This window comes from Hirsutella rhossiliensis, assembly GCF_020360975.1.
Source record: "Hirsutella rhossiliensis strain HR02 chromosome Unknown scaffold00005, whole genome shotgun sequence".
Classification (NCBI taxonomy): Eukaryota; Fungi; Ascomycota; class Sordariomycetes; order Hypocreales; family Ophiocordycipitaceae; genus Hirsutella; species Hirsutella rhossiliensis.
The window spans coordinates 999,392-1,020,628 of NW_025408671.1; the positions used below are offsets into that span (position 1 = coordinate 999,392).

The 21,237-nt window shown below is 37.5% G+C and overlaps 1 protein-coding gene across 1 annotated transcript; it reads left to right on the top strand.

The window, feature by feature from the left end:
• Positions 1-18,247: 18,247 nt before the first annotated feature.
• On the top strand, positions 18,248-19,371 carry HRG_05288 (restless-like transposase; the record flags this gene model as incomplete). Its single annotated transcript, XM_044863759.1, has 2 exons — positions 18,248-18,292; positions 18,358-19,371. The coding sequence occupies 2 exons, from the start codon at positions 18,248-18,250 to the stop codon at positions 19,369-19,371; spliced, it is 1,059 nt and encodes a 352-aa protein (XP_044720291.1).
• Between the last annotated feature and the right edge of the window lie 1,866 nt (positions 19,372-21,237).

Sequence of the window (21,237 nt, forward strand, 5' to 3'; positions counted from 1 at the left end):
ACTACGCTATCCCCTTAGTATACCGGCTTTACTCTTACTTACTAAGCGCAATATATATAGCTCGCGTATAGGTACTAGGTAACGCTTTATCTACCTACTTTAAATATTTACTAACTTTTATACTTAAATTATCTTCTAAGAAGCGTCTATAGCTTTATAAAGCTATATTAATCTAACTAATAACGGATTAGTAGTAATATCGTTTCCTAGATATAGCGGCCGGTCTAGCTTAATATCTAGTGCCGCCTACCTTATAGTTTAATAGCCTACGTGCTCCTTTATACCTATACTAGTATCGAGAGATACTTACTATTAGAGGGAGCAGACTAACGGTCTAATCCTTATACGTATAAACTTCGGTAAAAGAGGTAGGTTAGATATAAGGACTTAAGTTAGGTATCGATATAGTAGAGGAATATTGCCTTAATCGGGATATATAGGAATTAGCACTAATTTAAGGCTACTATAGGTCCTAGATTAGTATCTATTTATATAAATACCCCTTTAATATCGTATAGATAGATAGAAAATATATATTATCGTTTTAACTTAATTATACTTACCCTTATCCTTCCGCCCGCGCTCTTAGCTTACTAAGAGTTATAAGCCTGGTTTACGGTGCTCTTTATCCTTTATATTCCTCTACTAACTATAAGGCTATTATAAATCTTAACGTACTATATATCCTTTACCCTTAGGGTTAACGCGAGGAAGAGAGTAAAATTTAAGGGCAATACCTATAACTATATAGAGTTAACGTAACGCGTATATCCCTTATAGGAGGTAAAACATATAATAATACTAGGCCCTTAATATTAAAAGGGGGAGGTATATATTACTATACTTAAGGAAAGCCTTAACTAGACCCTATAGATTAAGGGTATTAAATTATAGGCTTAAACGCACTATATCTAAGAGTACGTTAACCTAGAAGGGACCGTGGTGCTTAAGGAGCCCCTAAGGCCTAGCTAGGAAGAGCTACTTAAGAAGGTAGGGTAGAGGCCCTACCTTAGAAGCTTTCTTAACGAAGAAAATAAGTATAAGGTAGTAAGGGAAGACTTTAATAAGAAGCTTTAAGATACTAAGGACCTCTTTAGGTATAAAGAGAAGACCTTCTAGGATTAATTAAACTACTTTAAGGCTAGAGAAAAAGCTATAATATAGATCGAGGAGGTAATTAAGAAGTCTATTAGTAAGGGGCTTTAGGGCGAGACCTTAATATAGCTAACGCCCTAAGATAAGATTAAAGAACTTAAATAGAAGGTTCTCCCCTTAGCGGAGGAAGAAAAGAACCTTATCGATAAAAGGTATTATTAAATTATTAATAAGAAAGGAACTTAGGACTAGAAGGCTTAGGCAGAGCAGCTAAACTAAGTTATCTTAGATTTAAGAGACCTAGCGGTCTTAACTATTAATAATATAAAGATTTATTAGGACTTCCTTAAAGGGACCGAAGAATAGGACCCTAGCTAGCCTATAACGATTAGGCTGCTAGACGTACTCCTAGAGAGAATAGGACTCCTAGTAACCCCTTTATATACCTTAATTACTAACTTTAAAAGAGAGGTTAGATTTAAGAAGAAAGGGAAACCTTAGAAGACCCTAGGGGTTAACAACGTAAATAACGCTCTAAGATTATCTAATTAGAGGACTAGGAACGGCCTAGAGGGGTTATATAAGTGCCTAGCATATAAGTAATACTAGGTTAAAAAGGATAAGTAGTAGGAAAGCTACTAGACCTTTAGAGCGATATTCTAGAAAGACCCCCTTAAAGGATAGATTCCTAGGGACTACCTTAAGGAGGCTATTAACTAGCACCTTAAGGAGAACCCCTTAGATAAGACTAAAGCTATAAAGTAGAAGCTAAAAGCTAAAGATATTATAGTCCCGTAGAATAATAATAACTTAAGTAAATAAGCTAATATAGTATCCTATATATATAGTACTAATATAAGTAAAGACTCTCTCGAGGATAAGGCAATCTATAATTTAAGGGCTAGCGTATATATCTTTAATAACTTACGATAGTTTAATAAGGATACCTTTACCTAGGGATCGTTAAAAGAAGTCTAGGTAAGAGAAAACTCCCTCTAAGTTAAGGGGGTAAGTATAGCCGTTATCCTAGTAAAAAACGGGATTAATTTAAAGCTTAAGAGCAGCTACTATATCCTAGAGATACTAATAAGTATATTCTTAGCTCGTTAGGGGATTATTATAAAGATCTATTAGAACTTAGTTAACGGTATACTTTACTATAAGCCTATAGGGCGTACTTTAGTTAGTCTATAAGAAATTAAAGACTAATACGTTATTATAAGCCTCTTAAAGCGGCCTTAATATAGCGTCTTTATTATAAGTAGGGCTCCTAAGCTACTAATAGGTAGGTAAGTAGACCTTTAGTATAGACAGCTAGGATATCTAGGTCTAGAACCCCTTAGCTACCTAACTAAGATAGAAGGACCGGCTATATATAAATACGAGGTCTACGTAATAAGTAGGGCCGTAGTTAAAGAAAGGGCCTAGCTTATAAACCTAGACTCCCGCCTCCTAGAGGAGCTCTAGACCGAGACCTACTAAATAGCAGTATATTTACTTAACTATACGCTACTTAAAGGATTTAATTATAGCTAGAGAAGCCTATATAAACGATAGTAGACCTATATAAGGGACTATAACCTTCTATATAGCTATATTAAGCGAGTCTAGCTAAGTATAAATCACTTATATATCTTCGGCTATATAGCCTACCTAATAATAATTACTACGTTAGAGTATATAAGGTTATATAAGACGTAGTCCCCGCTTAAGTAGAGAGCTTATATTAGTTACCTAGTAGGCTATAGATCGACCTATTAATATATCGTATAGATACCCTCGATCTACTAGACTAAATTAATAGTCTTAGCGAATATATAATTTAATAAGTTAATAATATACGATCTAAAGAGGGAAGAAGACGTAGAAGCCGTCTAGGTCTATATATATAATATTCTTCGTTAAATAATAGCGATAGACGTCCCTAACGACGAAGATATAAAGGAAGTAGGAGTACGTAGTTACTCTAATAATAAGATAGATAACGGTATAACGCCGTATACCTTAGAGTTAATTATAGCACCCTCTATAGACGAGGCGATATAAGAAGCACTAAATTTAAAGACTTTAATAAGGACTATAATAGATAGTGCCTATATTTCGCCTCTAAGCACTTTAAATAGTAGGGTAGAGGAAGAAACCTCGCCCTCCCTACTAAGCTCTATTACTACTAGCGTGACCCTATAGGAGGTTACCTACTATAGGAGTAAGGACCCGGAGGTAGAAAACTTAAATATTATCTCGAGCCCTACGCGGACCGACCGGGAGCCTTAGGTATTACTAGGCACGCCGATCTTAGACGGATTAAATAAGCTACCTATCGATCTAGGGGGTAGTACGCTCGACGAGCTATAATAGTTAGAATTTAAGGAGCTGTCTTTAGGGGGTAGGGAGAGCCCGACCCTAGAGTTATAATTATAACCCGAAAAACAACCCCGTAAAGCAAGGGATAAGTCTTAGGGGATAAACCCCGCTAATATACTTAAGGGTAAGAGATAAAGGAAGCTAAAGAAGGCCTTTATTAATAATATTATTGCTAATGCCTCGAAGTATAGGCTTTATATTAAGGATATACCTCCTATACTAACCTCCTTTAAAGCCGCGATAGCTTTAGAATACGCCCCTTAATAGATAATAAGGATAGGGCGTAAAATAAAGGACTAAATAAAGCTCGAAACGTAGACTAAGGTAGCTAGAAAGATAGTTAAAGAAGCTAGTTACTTTATAATCCCTTTGCGATAGGTATATATATATAAACTAGATTAGTAGGGCTATATTACTCGCTTTAAAGCCCGACTTATAGTCTATAAAGACTAGTAGCCGGAAGATAACGAGGATATATACGCGGCTATACTATAAGTAAGAACCTTTAAAGTATTAATAGCCCTCTACTACCTTAAAGACCTTAAAATAGAATAGTACGATATAAAAACAGCGTTTCTATATAATAAGCTTTAGTATACTATCTATTACTAGATACTACTAGGCTACCTTAAGCTTAGGCTATGCTTAAAGCTTCTTAAGGGACTATATAGGCTTCGAATCGCTCTAAGGCTATAGTTTAAGGAGCTCTTAGGCTTCTTTAAGAAGCTAGGCGCTTAATAACTTATCGAAGATACCTACGTAATAACTTATAAAGGAGTTATTATCTTCTTCTTTATAGATAACATCGTAATAATATATCTAAAAGAAAAGAAGGCCGAATAAGAAGTACTTTACGCTACTATTATAAAGGAATATACTATTAACTATATAAGGGAACTTTACTAGTTCCTAGGGATTAAAGTTATTAGGGATAGGGCCTAGAAGAAGCTTTAGCTCTCTTAAGCCTTATATCTCTCGAAGATAGCTAAGAAATTCTATATTAAGGACGATAATTAGATCCTTAGCGTGCCCTAGATCCTAATAGCGACTAAAGAGCTTAAGCTATATAAGAAGATAGCTATTAAGGACGAGGTTTATTAATATCTCTCTTTAATTAGCTTAATTCTTTACCTAGCAATTTATACTAGACCTAACGGTATATTCCCGGTTAGAAAACTAGTATAATTTAGCTATAACCTAGGCCCTAAAGTATAGGAGAGAGGCTAGGAGATACTTAGTATACCTTTATTATACGAGAGATCGCTATATCTACTTCTTAGTTAAAGAAGCTAAACGTAGGTTCCTCTACGCTTTTAATTTATCCTTTATAGATAACCTAAAGACTCGAAAATCCTTATAGGGTTATATCTTCTTATTTCTAGGCGGACCTATTAACTAGAAGGCTACGAAATAAGCGATTATAACGACGTTGTCTATAGAGGCCGAATTACTAGCCCTATTAAGCGCGGCGAAGGAGTAAATATAATTTTCCCGGCTAATTAAAAAGCTTAATATTAAGGTAAAAGGCACTAATAAGCTATAGTGCGATAACCTATAGATTATTAGGCTGCTAACTAAACTAAGCGCGAAGCTTAAGACGAACCTTAAGTATATCGATATCTATCGTTACTAACTTCGATAGGAGGGTTAGAAAGAAAGACTCTAGATTATATAGATTAAGTCTATATAGAATCCCGCTAATAGAATAATAAAGGCCCTTCCCTAGTAAAAGCACGAAGCTTTTATTAAGTAGCGAGGGATATAAGGGAGACCGGTAGTATTAATTAAAGCCGATATACTAAAGGATAGTTTTAATAGTATTACTACCTAAAGAGAGATATAGATACTCTCTAAGTATTACCTAGGCCTAGGATAGACCTATTATTCTACTAGTATTAACTTATTAAAATGCTCCTAGTTATAATACTAAGGAAGATATTATAAAGAGTATCTCCCTTAACGGTAATAGCCTTACTTACTAAACATTTAATAAGATTAGATAATTCGCCTATCTCTTTTACTTATTTACCTTACTTACCTAGTAAGACTAAGGTAAAGGGGGTATATTAAAGGGAGCAAACTAACGGTCTAATCCTTATATATATAAACTCTAGTAAAAGAGGTAGGTTAGATATAAGAACTTAAGTTAGGTATTAATATAGTAGAGGAATATTGCCCTAATTAGGATATATAGGAATTAGCACTAATTTAGAGCTACTATAGGTCCTAGATTAGTATTTATTTATATAAATACCCCCTTAATATCGTATAGATAGATAGAAAATATATATTATCGTTTTAACTTAATTATACTTACCCTTATCCTTCTACCCTCGCTCTTAGCTTACTAAGACTTACTTACCTTATTAGGGCTAATAGGCGTAGTAAAGAGGCGATTATTTAGTACGAGATAGCGCGTATAATAGAACTTATAAAGGTAAATATTGCCCCCGCTAATTAGCTAGAAAGCTCTATAGCCCCGCTAGGTAGTCGTTATAACGCCTCCTATATCTCCGCTTATAGTAGAAACGTAGCTAGGCTCGCGCAAGGTATTATTATTATTCGCCGGTAATATAACTGCCTAACGCTTACTAGTTCGTGCGAGGCTTTTATCCTACGAGAGCTTTTAAGCTTAGATAGGGCCGTGCCCTTAGGTTATTAGCCTAAGTATCGATACCGCTTTTAAAGTCGTCGTTATTATCGTCGTTATCGTATTATTTTCTAGGAAGCGATACTTTAGTAAGGGTCGGCTAGGCAAGGGGACTCTACTTATAAGGGGTTAGCTAGCTACGGTTATAATTATACCGCTAGTATAAGCCTTTAAATATATACCTTTAAATATATAGTAGCGGTTCTATCCTATAGCGGAATAATAGTAAACTTAAGTAAGTAGTTAGCGGATAATTAGTACTATAGTATAAATTACTAGCTATCGTATAAGAGAAGTTTAAGGGAGAAGGTCGGATATAGAAAACGTAGGGTATTGCTCTTAGACCTTCTGCCTATTATAGGTGCCTAGGTTCCCGTTACCTATAGCCGATTCTAGCTTTATAATAGTATAGTAAGTCCTTATTTTAAGCGACTAATATTACCCTCGCTTCTAGCTGCTTAGTAGTACTAAGCTATAAGGGCTATAACCCCTTTATAATAAGGGAAATCGTCTTTACTATAGCTAGAAAGTAAGCTAGTATCGAGTAGTATTACTATCCCTACTAAGTAGTAGCGGAAGGGTCTAAGAGCGATACCCTAGGTTTCTTCGCTTAGCCTATTCCCTTATAACTCGTCTCTATAATATATAGTAAGGTAGTTATACTAGCCCTCCGCTAATAACTTAACTTTACTATTACTCTACTATAGGGTTATAATAATTCTCTGCTTATAGACTAGCGTACTAGTATATTATAGAGATATATTTTAACTAAGATAGTATATAGTATAGCTAGTATATCTTCCTCCTACTAACCTATCTAAGATTAGCTATAGATAAGCCGATCCGCTTACTTAGCAATCGTACCTCGTTAAGATCTCTAGCTATATTCGCGGCTAGATCGTGCTATTATTAATCCGTGCTACGGTAGTCCCTAATATTACTATGATTAGTAGGCAATTCGAAAGCCTCCTCTTATAGAAAACTAAACGAGTGCCTCGATAATCTATAACTTACCGGTCCTGCCCTCGCCGCCGACGAACTAGTAAAGCTAGCTAATATCGCCTCCTTTATTTTATTATATTAAATCGAGCTAGCAGTATATAATTAAGAAAGCGATTTACTACGTCTTATTTAGTATTAGCCGTATTACTAACTCTCTACTTACCGTAGAGAAAGTTAGGCTAATTTAGACCTATATTCCCTTCTTTACGTTATATATAGTCTCGTCGAAGTTAGCTATTACTATTTCGATAACGTCCTCCTCGAAGCTAGCTATAATACTCTATAACGTAGCGCGGCGGTTACTTTCTTAGACTATAGTTATACTTTATATGCCTAGGATAATCCTCTCCCGCCCCTTTAAGGCACTCGTCTACTATAACTTAATAGCCCCGACCTAATCCTATAGTAGTAGTAGGGCCCTAGAAAATACCCGCCCCTATATACTTATCCGTCTCGCCCCTCGTTTAGGTACTATAGCGGCCCTTAGCTTAGCTATCGAGTATAGCGCTAATTATTAGAATTAGTAGAGGTAATATATTATCTTAATAAGCTCTAGTAACTTAGCCGTTACCTAGTTTAGGTCTACTACGCCTTAGACGACGTTAATTAGCCGCGTTACGTTTCCGATACTATTAAACTAATACGTCGCTATAGATTTAGCGCTCGCCTCTACCGCCCCGCCCTCTTCTACGTATCCGACTATTAGATAGCTATCTCTAGATAAGGATACTTATTGCTTAGCGTTGTATTTTACGTTTTTAGCTAATCGTCGAAGTAGCTATATATTATCGATAAGACGTAATATTCTCGGAGCTAGCGCCTATCGCGCCCGCGCCTAGATACTATTAATATTACCTACTCTTTATATAGGAAGGACTCCTATAGTATAAATAGCGTAAGGTGCTTATACGGCTGCCCTTTTAAAGGAGGAAAAAAATTAGTATCTCCTATATCTTCTAGCGAAATAGTTTCCCTAAAAACCTCCGATAATATAAATCCTCGTTATCTTTAATAAAGTCCTTACTTAGGTAGCCGTTAAGGCAAACGGTAGCCTACTTTCCCGGCTGCCTAAGTACCTACTTAGCGTCTTTTTAGCTCCCCGCTTATTATTAAAAGGCACCTCCCTATAAGCTATATAGCTCCCGTCGTTGCTATTACGTTTAAGTCCGACGGGCGGTATATAGTTATATAGGCATAGGCCTCGTAAGAGCTCTCTATAGTGCTAATACGCCTCGACGTAAGAGATCCTAAAGCCTACTTCTTCGACGACGACTAACTTATCTAGGGGATTATCTATAACCCTTATACTACTTACTTATCGTAGATACTATAATCGTTAAAAGACGTGCTAGTATAGTAAGGATATATTTAATACGCTTAAACGCTGCTATTAGTAAATTTAGCTAGAGATCCTAGAAAATAAGCGACGACTTCGGCCTATAATAGCGGACGCTCTATAAATATACGATTCGCTACCCTTATTAAGAACTATATAGTCTAGTCCGTGCTCTATAGGGTATATATTATATATTACTAACTTATCTACTATTTAGCTAATATAACTACTAGATTAATCGTACTTTCTAAGTCTCGGCCTTACTATATCTTAGTGCCTCGCGGTAGTAGTTTATAGAGCCTATAGTTATTTATAAGGTCGATAATCGGCTATACTTCGCCTTATCTTCTAGCCGTTACCTTATCGCCTCTTAGAGTAGATCGTAGCGATTAAAGTCCCCCGCGACTATATTTACTCGCTATCTAGTTCTACTATAAAAGCCCGCCGCTAATCTATATAGCTCTCTTACTACTCTTAATAGCGCCTCCTCGCTCTTCCTATCTATATATACGATACTATTATTAGATCTAGGTCCGGTAGCTAAAGGATTACTACTATTAAATCGGCTAACTATATTACCGCTTACTCCGCTTAGAGGTTACCTTATACCTAGAATATACTTTAGATCGGCTAGCCGGTCTTATATATCGTTAGTAACTTATTATTCTTACCTAGCTACTATAGTTTATTTAGCTCGTAATTACCTTATTATTTATCCTCCTTACGTAAGGAATCCTATGCGTAAACGGGCTTAAAGACTATTTTAGCGGCACTATAAATAGTAGTATAAGCGACGGTATAAGCGACTCTACCCTTAGTAATAGCGTCTTATACTTAATTTCGGACTAAAAGGGGATAAATATTATTAGTAAAGATATTAATAGCGGTATAGTAGTAGAGATCTTAATATTAGACCTTAATTACCGCGGCTTTAAGGTTATATATTATTTTTACTAGGTCTAATTAAAAAGCAAAATTATTTATTCTCCGATATATTTAGTACTAAAGCTTAGTTAATATATACGCTATCTCCCCCTTACGATTTTTATATGTCTATATAATATTATAATATTATATTAGCGTAATATTAAAGGTAAAGTATAACGACCGGTATTATTCCTAAGGGATAAACCTATTAAGGGGTTTATATTAATAGATATAATAGGGCGTGGTCTAAGTAATAATAAGTATATTACGTTAGTAATAAGTCGGAGGTCGTAGACTATAGACTATAACTAGGTAATTAAAATTAGAGATAGAATCGTAATAAAGATCTATAATATATTAAAAGCTAGAGAGCTATCTATTTAAAGGAGTAAAAGTAGGTAGCTATATATACCTATAGAGACTATCCTTAGATTATAGGCCTAGCTATAATCCCTAATATTGGATCGTATAAGGCGTAGTAATCTTATTAATCTTAGATTACTTAGATCTTTACGATCCCTTTAATCCTATATCTATTAGATAGTTATACTAACTATTTATCCGTTAGGCCGTATTACGTGCTTAACGCGGTCGACCGTTAGCGGCCTAGTAGCTATAGTCGTAATATAATATCTCCCCTCCTTTTAGTCTTATCTATAAGACCTACTATAGCTACCTTAGCCGCTATATATAAATATACCCTTATCGCGTTATATATAAGTATATCGTTCTTTATTTCTTTATCTTTTTAGGATATACTACTAATATTATATCTAGTTATATACTAAAATTCGTTCCTAAAAAGCCTCTAAGCGCGCTACTCTTACTTAATATATCGACTTAAGTAGAGATCCTACTAATATACTATATACTTAATACTTTAAAGTAAAGAAGACGAATTATTAGATAGCTAAAAATTCTTCGCGCTATAATAATTATATTACTAGTAGTCGTCCCTATTATAATAGTATTTTAGTAGCCTCTTCTTATAAGTATCTTTTAATTCTTTCTATACGTAGTAGCTAATATATTTCTTTTAGTAACTAAATTATTAGCGGAGTAGCATAGGCTATACTTTAAAGAGGAGGAAGCTAGGGAAGCCTTATTAAAGCTTTAGGCATAGCTTATAAACATTTAGTCGTAAATATCTATCGCCGTTAATCGTTTAGCTTATATTTAGAAGATTTAGAATCGTATAAAGGAAAAGAGTTCTAAGTTATTTTATTATAGTATCTAAGAAGTAGATACTAAGGATAGCGTTTTACCTACGCTTAATATATATAAGTATTAGGTAGTAAATAACTTATAATCGTTAGGCGTTCCTAATAAGGCGAATTAGTCTTTATTTAGTATTAGCGAGGAGTTTATAGATCTTAGTCCTTTAATCCCTCCTAAACCTTATAGTAAAATTATCGAAGTAAAGAGCTATAATAAGTTAAGTACTTAAGTAGTTCCTAGGTATTCTCTTTTAGTCTATATCCTTTCTATTTAATAAGGTATTCTTATTACTAACCTTATTTTCTTATATTTAGTATTTATTTAACTTTATATTCTTAATTATTATTAACTTCGATTTTATCCTATAGTTTAGCGTCTTATAGTACTAGTTCTAATAACGAGATATAAAATATCGGGTATATTTATATTATTATTAGTAGCGAAAGTTTATAGTTAACTTTTAAAATAGTTTTCTTAACCTTAAACGGTCTAAGTTTCTTAAAATCTAATTTATTACTTAGTCGTTTTATTTTAATATTTCGTCGTATAAGGTAGACTATATCTCCCTCTTAAAAGATTAGTCCCTATAATCTTTTCCGATTATAGTAAGTAGATATTAGTTCCTTAATAAATTAAAGTTCTTATTATATTTCTTTATATAATTTTTATAGCTAATCTACTTATAGTATCGCTCGTTTTACTTATAGTCCTTATTAAGTAACCTTAAATACTTCTAGGTTATATCTATAATTAGCGTATATTAGTAAGAGCTTAGTTATTTCTATAACTAAGCTATTATAAGCTAGTTATACTATTAGTAGCTATTTAACTTAATCGTTTTATTTATAGCTAATATAGTATTATAAATATTATTTAAGCGTTTAGTTAAGTAGTTTTATTTATCTATCTATTTATAGGTAATAAGCTATACTAAGCTTATATTTCGTCCCTAATTATACTATAAGAGCTTATTAAAACTTAGCTATAAACGTACTTCCTTTATTAGAGATAATCTTATTTAGTAGTTTATAATTACTAATAATTATTCGTAGGAATATATATACTAGCTCTTTTATATTACTTACTTCTTTATATAGTAAAAAGTATTTATACTTTATTAATCTATTAGTAATAATAAATATACTATTATACTTAACGTTAGTTATAGGTTCTTTTAACGGTAGTAGCTTTATAATATAGTTAAAAGCTATTAAATCCTATAGTTTCTTTAGTACTAGTAGCGGTTATAATTCTTTATATAGTTTATATTATTTAGCTTTACTTTATATATAAAGTTTATATTTTTTAAAAACTTATTATATTACTTCCTTAAGCTATAGGAAGTTATATTATTATTTAATCCGTTTTATTATTCTTTAAATTCCTTAGTATCTATATATTAAATATTTATATATATCTTATATAACTTTATCTTATAATACTAATAGTATCTAGATTTTATTTTTATATAATAGAATTTCCGAATATTCTATATTATATCCCTTTAGTACTTTATATTCTTTTATCTATTTTAGGATCTTTTAGTATATTAAGTCGTTAGGTTATACTTTAAATATTATATTTAGCTATTATTACTAGTAGTTTCCGTTTTCGTTAATTTCTAGGAGCTATTCTTTCGCTATAAGTGCCCCTATATTATAGTCGCTTTATTAACTAAGGGCATTAGCTCGACCGTTTTCTATTCCTTTTCTATAGATTATTTTATAGTCGAATTCTAATAAGTATTCGGCCTATTAGATCTATTATCCGTTTAACTATTATATTATTATAAAGTATAAGATATTCTTATAATCTATATAGACCTTAACTTTATACTTACTTCTAAGAAGGTAGTATTAAAATTCCTTAAAAGCATAAATAATTATAAGGAATTCTTTATTATAGATAAAGTAATTAAGTTCTACGCTATATAGCCTTTTCGAGTAAAGTATAATTAGTTATAGTCTTCCTTCCTTATCCTTTTATCCGATTTATACTCTTAGAGTAAAGTCTAATATATTAGTTTCGAGTTCGATTTATTATTCTAGATTAAAGGTAGTTAAAACTAGTTCTTATATAATTATAGTCTTAATATATTTTAAAGCTTCGTTTGCTTTATCGTCCTATATAAATTCTTTTTCCTTTTTTATTAAGTTATATAATAGTACTATAATCTTTATAAAATCTTTAATAAATTATTAGTAGTAATTTATAAATCCTAGGAAACTTTATACGTCCTTAACGTTCTTTAGCGTTAGCTATTTATTAACTAAGTTAATCTTATCTTATTATATTTATATCTCTATTAGTAAGATTATATATTTAAGGAAGTTTACTTCCTATATATAGAACTTACTTTTCTTTAGTTTAACTAGTAACTTTATATTTTAAAGTACGCTAAGTACCTTATAGATATATTCCTTATATTCTTTTAAGGTATCTAAGAAGATTAGGATATTATCTATATATACTACTATAAAGATATCTAAGTATTTATATAAGATATTATTAATTATTTATTAGAAGGTAGCTAGTATATTTATAAGTCTAAATAGTATTACTAGATATTCGAATAATCTAAACTTCGTTTTAAAGGCTATTATATATTTATATCCCTTTTTTATATATATTAAGTTATAGGCGCCTTTACGGTTAAGGGCTATAAACTATTTTTTACTATATAGTCGATCTTATAGTTTTAATATAAGCGGTAATAGTATTCGGTCCTTTATTATAATATCGTTTAAGCGTTTATAGTTAATAACTAGTTATAGCTTACTATTTTTCTTTAAAATAAATATAACTAGATAGCCTACTTTAGATATTAACGTTTATATATATCCCTTTTATAGATTCTCGTTAAGGTAGTCGCGTAGCGTTTATAGTTACTTTTTATTTAAGTTATAGATTTTATAGAACGTCGGCGTTATTTTATCCTTAAGATAAATTTCGTAGTCCTATTAGCTATATTTAAGTAATCCTATCTTAAGTTCTTCCTTAAAGAGTTTATTATATTTTTAGTATTTTTAAGGGATATTCCTTATTTTATTTTATAGGCTTTATTCTTTCTTTTAAGAGCTAGTTTCTCTTAACTTAAGCTCTTTATTAATTTATTTAAGGTCTTTCCTTAAAGTAGTAATAACTCTTTAAATCTTTATATTATATCCTTTATTCTATTTATAACGGATACTAAGTTATATAGCTATATTAGTTAGTATATAGGTCTTATTACTTAATTTTATTATATCCGCTAGTTTAGTTACTATTTTTATTTATATCGCTAAAGCCCGTAATAATTTACTTAAATAGTTATCCCTATTATCCTATTTAGTAGCTAAATTATCGTAAAATTTTACCTTCTTTTAAGTTTACTAGTCTTAGAAACTTATATCTTTATTTTAATATAGCTAGCTAGTTTTCTAGTTAATTAGTAGGTTGCTCTCTTATAGCTATAGAAGTCTTAATATAAGGTTATATTCTTTAATATCTATAATATTAAAGTTAACTTATTCGTTATAGCCCTAGATATTAATATTAAGGTAATTAATCTCTATATTAATAATTCTATTATTATAGTTAAAGGCCTCTCCTTTAATATTTATAAGTTTATATAGATCTTTCTTATATCTTTATATAAGTTAGTAACGATTAATAACTTTAAGTAAAACGTAATTACCTATCGCGCTATAGTCTAAAAGTATATATACGTAATTCTCGCGAAGAGAGATGCGAGAAGTGCATGAAAATGCACGAAGGTGAAATTGGAAGTAAGGGGTCGGACAGGCAGGGCAGAGGGATTTGATTCTTACGGGGGCAGCAATAAAGGTAGGGGAGTGATTGTTATATTGCCTTCATTGTCCTTCTTTCCTCTATCTAACGCCCCTCTTTATACCCTTCTAGCATCTTAATTGACAAAGAAGATCCTGCTTAAAGAAGCCACTAATGTCCCTTCAACTACCGAGCTTTTGCCGGTTTTTCCCTCCTTTCCAGCCGTTGCCGCACATCCGTCTTATCTCTCGCCACCTCTATAGGAAGCCATCGCCACTCCTGCTTCCCTCATACCCCCCCTCCTCTCTACACCTCCTTTCAGCTCCTTCCTTAAAACCTGTTTTCAGCTTCCTAGGTCCTCGTGCCAAGGATATCTCCGAGAACTGCGAAATCAGGCCACGCTTCATGACACACCCCTTAGCTATGGCCTGCCCCAAGGGCATAGCTAATACGGCTTCGGGCTGGTGAGCGTATAGAGGTTCTTAGCTCTGCACTTCTCCCTTACTGAGGAAAGCAGGGGCCCTTTCGGGTCCCTGGGCTCTTTTAGACCTACTTAAGGAAAAGGGGCCTAAAGAGGGGAAAGTCCTATAAGAAAGGGGGAAAAACCCAATCAAAATAGGGGGCCCTCTAAAGGGAAAAACCTCTTCCTTTTCTTCGGCTATAGACGTCACCTTCTCGTACGGGCTATTAGCTCCTCTCGTAGACTCTCAAGGCGGGCCTCTAAGGACAGCTTCTCTCGAACGTCTTCTAGCCTAATTTACTATAAGAAGACAGCTAGCTTCTGCTTCGGCAGGGGCTTCGTAAGACCGTCGGCTTTCATTAATGCCGTTAGAACCTAACGGACGGAAATAAGTCCCCTTTAGACCTCTTAGCGTAACCAATGCTGGTAGATATCGATATGCCGTAGCCGGGTCGACAGCTTGCTATTTTCCTCCGTAAGAATTCGTATAGTCTGCGTGTTATCGCATTCTATAGCTAACGGGGACGGAATTTACAGTCGTAACGATATTAGTAGCCGGCTAAGGAAAATCGCTTCTTTTAACGCTTCTAAAAGAGCTAGTAGCTCTGCCTCCGTACTAGAAGTCGTAACGGTAGCCTGCTTCGAAGCTCTCTAAGCAATGGTTCCTCTAAAAAGGGACATAATATACCCCTATGAGCTCTTTCTATCTAAGGAATTATCCGCAAAGGACGAATCGCTCGAACAGAGGAAGATTTCGGCAGCTTGTTTCCTTCCCTGCCCTCCTAGGCGCAGACCATGTGATCTCGTTAAATAGAGATAAAGGATAGCTCTATCTGCTGCTTCTTAATGCCTAGGGCTAGGATTCTGGTTGTGCCTAGCTAGCCGGGAGACCGTAAAAGAGATATCCGGTCTAGTAGAAATAGCTAAAAAAAGCAGGGAGCCCACCTTCTGTTAATATTGGTGTTTCTCTTGCTCCCTAGCTTAAAAGGACGGATTAGGCAAAAGCTCTTCGTCTAATATAGGCGTAGAGGGAAGCTTCTTATCGAGGGATTTAGGGAGGAATTTATAAGCGACCTTATCGATATAGGCGTCCTAGGTAAGCTAGATAGTCCGTTGGGACCTATTCCGAAGGATTCGTATCCCTAGGAACCACTTTAGCTCCCCTAGCCTGGTTATCTTATACCTTTATTGTAGGCCTCGTATAGCCTCCCTAGCAGCAGCTTCTTCCTCTTTCGGGTACGCTAGATAATGTCGTCGACGTAGAAGACCGTGATTTTACCCTTCTGCATTATACACGGTTCCTAAGGGACTTTCGTGAAGCCTAGGGCTTCGAGGGAACCTATTAAATGCTGTTGCCAAAGAAAGGGTGATCTTCGTAGTCCGTATAGAGCTTTCCTAAGCCGTAGAACCTTTCCTAGCTATTGGAAGCCTGGTGGAAGGCGCATGTAGACAACTTCTTCTTCCTCGAGTAGGCAGTTAACAAAGGCGTTAACTACATCCATCTAATCGAGCTCGAGGTCGAATTCTGCTGCTATAGCCATAAGGGTCCGAAAAGACATCCCTGCTAGGGTAGTTGCCCTAGTAGGAAGATCCCCTTTTTCCTACTAGTTCCCGCAGACAACTAGCCGGGCTTTGCACTTTTAAAGGAAGCTGTGTTTATCAGTCTTATAGATAAAGACCCACTTATAGCCAAGGACCTGTTTTCCTCTTGCCTTTTCCTTAAGGACCTCTTCGAAAGACCCTATTTCTTCGTGTAAGGCTAGGTGGTCTTTCTAGGCCTAGAAAAACTGGTCTCTAAAGGGGTGTCTTTCTAGCTGCTTCTGGTTTGCTGGTGGGTCCGGGAGGTCTCTTTTATGTACCTTCCTTGCTAATACTGGCTTGAAAAGCCGGCCTGCTATGAACGCTCCGTGGGAACCGTCTTCTATCGGCGTTGGGTAGAAGTCGGAAAAACGATCGAAATAGGGGAGAGGTTGGTCTTCTTTAGTATCCGTATCGGGCCCTATACCTTCCTTTGCTTCTCGAAGCAGGGACAAAAAGGCAGCCGGGTAATCCTTCGAGAGAGGTGCCTTTCCTACCCCCTTAGGGGTCGAGACGGGAAGACTAACTAAAAAAGCTACTTCTAGATCTTCTTCTTATTCCGTAAGAGGAGGCGTAGGGAGGTAGGCGTATTCTAGCTCTACCGCTTTCCTATAGTCTCCTTCTTCGTCTAGATCATCTGATCTAGCAGCTTTCTCTTCTTCTTCTTCTTCGAAGTCGGCGTTATCCTCGACTGCTTCGACGTCGGTTTCTTCTTCCGTTTCCTCGTCTAGGACTTCTTCTTAAGACTGTTAGGAAGGGGGGATTTAAATCTTCTAAATTAGCTAACGTTGAGAGAGTAAAAGGGGCTGTTGATCCCTCTTTCCGTCAAAGAAGCTAAATTCGTCGAAAATCACATCCCTAGTCGAAATAACCTTCCGTAGAAGAGGAATCCAGATCCAGAAGATATTCGTAGAATTATAACCAACGAGGTAACCAATAAAGGCTCTAGGATCAAGCTTTCTTTTCTTCTTCCTTTTTAGCTATGCATCGGCAGTTATTGCGTATGCCTTGCAGCCGTAGGCACGAAGGTAGGCTAGCGAGGCCCTCTTCTTCGTGAAGAGCTCGAGGGGGGATTTCCAGTCTGTTCCTTGGGTAGTCCCTCTAGGGGTCCGGTTCTAAAGGTAACAGGCGGTCTCAACGACTTCCCTCCAAAGGTCGTGTAGAAGCCTTACAGCAAGTCTCATTATACGGGCCCTTTCTATCACAGCACCCCCTAATCTTTCTGCCCCTCCGTTCTAGGCCTGGGTATTCGGTGCTAACGGGCAGGGTGGCGATCAATTCCACCTCCACCTCCACGTCTTCAATAATATTGAAGTGGAAGTCACGTGTTTCAATTCAATCAATTCAATATCACCTGCACATTGAGAGCTTCAATCCACGCCTCCGCCTCGAACGTTGACCACGCGTTGAAGCCGTTGAAGCAGGAGGTGATCTAGGTAGCATCTACACTTAGGTACCTAATCGAGTCGCGTCTGACGCGCGTGATTCGCGTGATCACCCTCAAGGTTAGCCTTAGTTACCGTATTGAGTGTTGTAGTACTTCCATTCCATACTGTTTTCAGATGTAACGAATGTATAAGTACCTGGGCGATTGAACGCGTTTGGGCTGAAGTTCCCCGAGTCGCGTCGCAGAGAAACCTTCCCCAAACGAATGCATCCCCTTCCTGCGGCCAAATGGAAACCGACGTTCCTACTAAGCCCCAGCGTGCTTCAGACGGAGGCTCATCCAGCAAGTCGTTTGTTAACATGGATGCTTTGCAAGACGAATGGAGCATCTTCCCATGGAACCATTTTCCAGGTTATACGATTTCCGAGCGTGCTGGCAGGCAGACTTCGTGGGTCTGGCAGCATGGTTTCGACATTCAACCTAGCGATTCTCCCACGAAAAAAATGGGTTTGCAAGCCCTGCCTCAAGAAGCCGAAGCAAAAACATCAGACTTCTCTGCCGCTGGCACTCAGAACATCGAGAATCATCTGTTCAAAGAGCACAGGCTTGTCGATCTGTCCGGGAAGAGGGGCGCCCGCTCTTGGGAAAGGAACCAGGACAAGACCCCGTCAAAGAATATTGTGGAGATGTTGAACCTCAATGCTTCAGACCCCAAAGAGCAAGGTATCGCGAACGCCCTCATCCAGCGCTTCGATAAGGACCATTTTCAGAGACTTCTTCTCGAGTGGGTGGTCGACGCCAACGTCTCCTTTCGCCAGCCCGAGCACTGTCGCCTCCGACATATTTTCGAATACCTGAATCCATCGGTCGCAGTGACGAATGCCCACATCTCGCACGATACCGTTCGAAAGCGAATTGTTGACCTTTATACCCGATACAAGACGTGCGTAATCGACAATCTAAAGAGCACCCCGGGCCAAATTCACATTGCGTTCGACGGCTGGCGTTCCAGGAATCGGCACGCTTTATACGGGATTATATGTTTTTACATCGACAAGGATGGAGTTCCATCAAAGCTTGTCCTAGGCATGCCGGAGCTGAAGATCTCACACTCGGGAGAAAACATTGCAGCCCAGATCCTCGAGATCCTAGAGAGCTATGAGATCCTCGACAAGGTGGGCTATATTACACTGGACAACGCTGGCAATATGGATACGGCGACAGAGGAGATTGCAGAGGCACTGGGCTTTGATCCGAAGAAGCGGAGGGTGCGATGCTTCGGCCACGTGCTCAACTTGGTGGTCAAGGCGCTATTATTTGGACACAAGGCCGACGCGTTTGAGGCAGAGATTAACGGGGAGCCTGTTCTTGACGCGGTCCAGCATGAAATCTGGCGAAAGAAAGGCCCAGTCGGAAAGCTCCACAACCTAGTAAATTGGATCCATCAGTCCGATAAGCTGACGTACCGGCTTCGTGCGCTTCAGGAAGAGTCCTTTTCACAGTCGGACGACCCCAAGGTTCGAGCGAAGAACCCTGTGGACGTTGTCCTGATAACCTTACTCGTTGGCTTTCGACTCTTTATATGATACGGCGCGGCCTTGAGTTGCGGCCTTTCTTGGAAGACCTGACTGAGAAGGTCACGCTTGAGTTCAGGAAAATGCCGCAATGGGATGAGAAGGGCAAAAGAGATGCCTTTGTCTCTCCGCGAGGAGAGTCTTCTCAGCGATAAAGACTGGAAGGTCATTGGGTTGATGGATAGGGTGCTTGTTGACTTCGAAGAAGCACTCGAATGCTAGAAGGTGACGCCCAGAGCCGAGTTCGAAAAGGAGGCCGCATTGAAGCATACGGAAATATGTGGGACGTTGCCTCAACCTACGAATTCCTGATGGACAGACTAGAGGAGTGGAAAGCAGTAGCGGAGAAGTTCCCCGATCCAGAGCACCTCAAGGCTAACATTAATCTGGGCTGGGATAAGTTGAACGACTACTATACGAAGCTTGACGAGACGCCAGCATACTATGCTTCTGCTATTTTAAATCCGGTTTCGCGTTGGGGTTATTTCGAGAATACATGGACTGACAAAGCACAGCTCCCCTGGCTACAGGAGGCAAAAGGAATGGTGAGAAACCTGTGGGAGGAGGAGTACAAATCGCTGCCGATCCCTCCGATGCCTGACGAAGAGCGTCCGTACAAGCGACTGAAGGCAATGAGCGCGCTTGAGAGACACCGAGCCCAGAGGACTTCGTCGCTGCCCAACGAATCTTCCTCTTTGGAAAGTTCACTGAATCCGGACCATGATGAATATGACCGCTGGCTGTCGAGTGCTGACGCTGAGAATGATCCTCTCGTCACCAACCCATTTCAGTATTGGTGGCAGAGGCGGAAAGACTACCCACGGTTGTCGCGGATGGCTCTCGACTTGCTCTCGATCCCTCCCATGTCCGCAGAGTGCGAGCGTCTCTTTAGTACCACTGGGCAAATGGTGTCACCGCTACGGACTCGATTGGAAGCCAGCACGATAGGGATTACGCAAACGTTACGGTCGTGGGTACGGAATGGCCTAATCGACGCCGTGGATACGTTGGTTGACGTGTCAGGGAGAATGCGAATAGCATTATATGGAGTCTAGGGATGATACTGGACATGCTGCCGGCTAGGGCCCTCGGCGACCCCATGGGCCGTACGTGGTTCAACGTCTTCAATTCAACTCCATCGCCCCCATCTGAAGGCAGGTGGTTCAACTCAACGGGACCAATGATGAATAAGCTGTCAACGCAACTCAATAATGAGGCCAAATTGATGGAATTGAATTGATCGCCACCCTGCTAACGGGAGGGGTAAAATGCCCCTTTTTCGAAGCCAATTTAAGATATCCTTCGTAAATAGCTCTCCGTTAGACCGTATCTTCTTTACCTCGTAGCTAAAGTAGGATTTTATCCAGTTAACGAAGTCCCGGAGGGCAGACTAGTTGTGCTTGCTTAGGTAGGTCCGTAAGAAATAGGGGAAAACCATCCCTAAAAAAGCGTCTGTGAAAAACATTACCCTGACGAAGCTTTCCTGATCCCTAGAGACGTCGGTCCAATCGACCCAAATTTCCTCACACGGCTGGTCCGGCCGTAAAGGCGTTCGTCTGGAAATTCGTCTCCTGGTCTTTCCTTGGCCGCAGTATTCGCATTCGACGGTCTTTAGGCCCCTTATTCGTACGCCTTGTTGTTGACCTAGCTTATATAAAGCTAGGGGGCCTGGGTGACCAAGTCGTGCGTGCCAAAGAATGCCGTCTCCTTAGGCTGCTAGAAGAGGGTCCTTTGAACCTACCCTCCTTCGAGCAGGGAAAGCTGACTTCTCGAGAGGTTCCTTCCTAAGGATAGGTCGGAATTCGAGAACAAATTAACTGAATTTTTCCTCGATAAGCCCAATAGTCTAATTCTTCTAGACTAGCCTCGTAGGCTCAG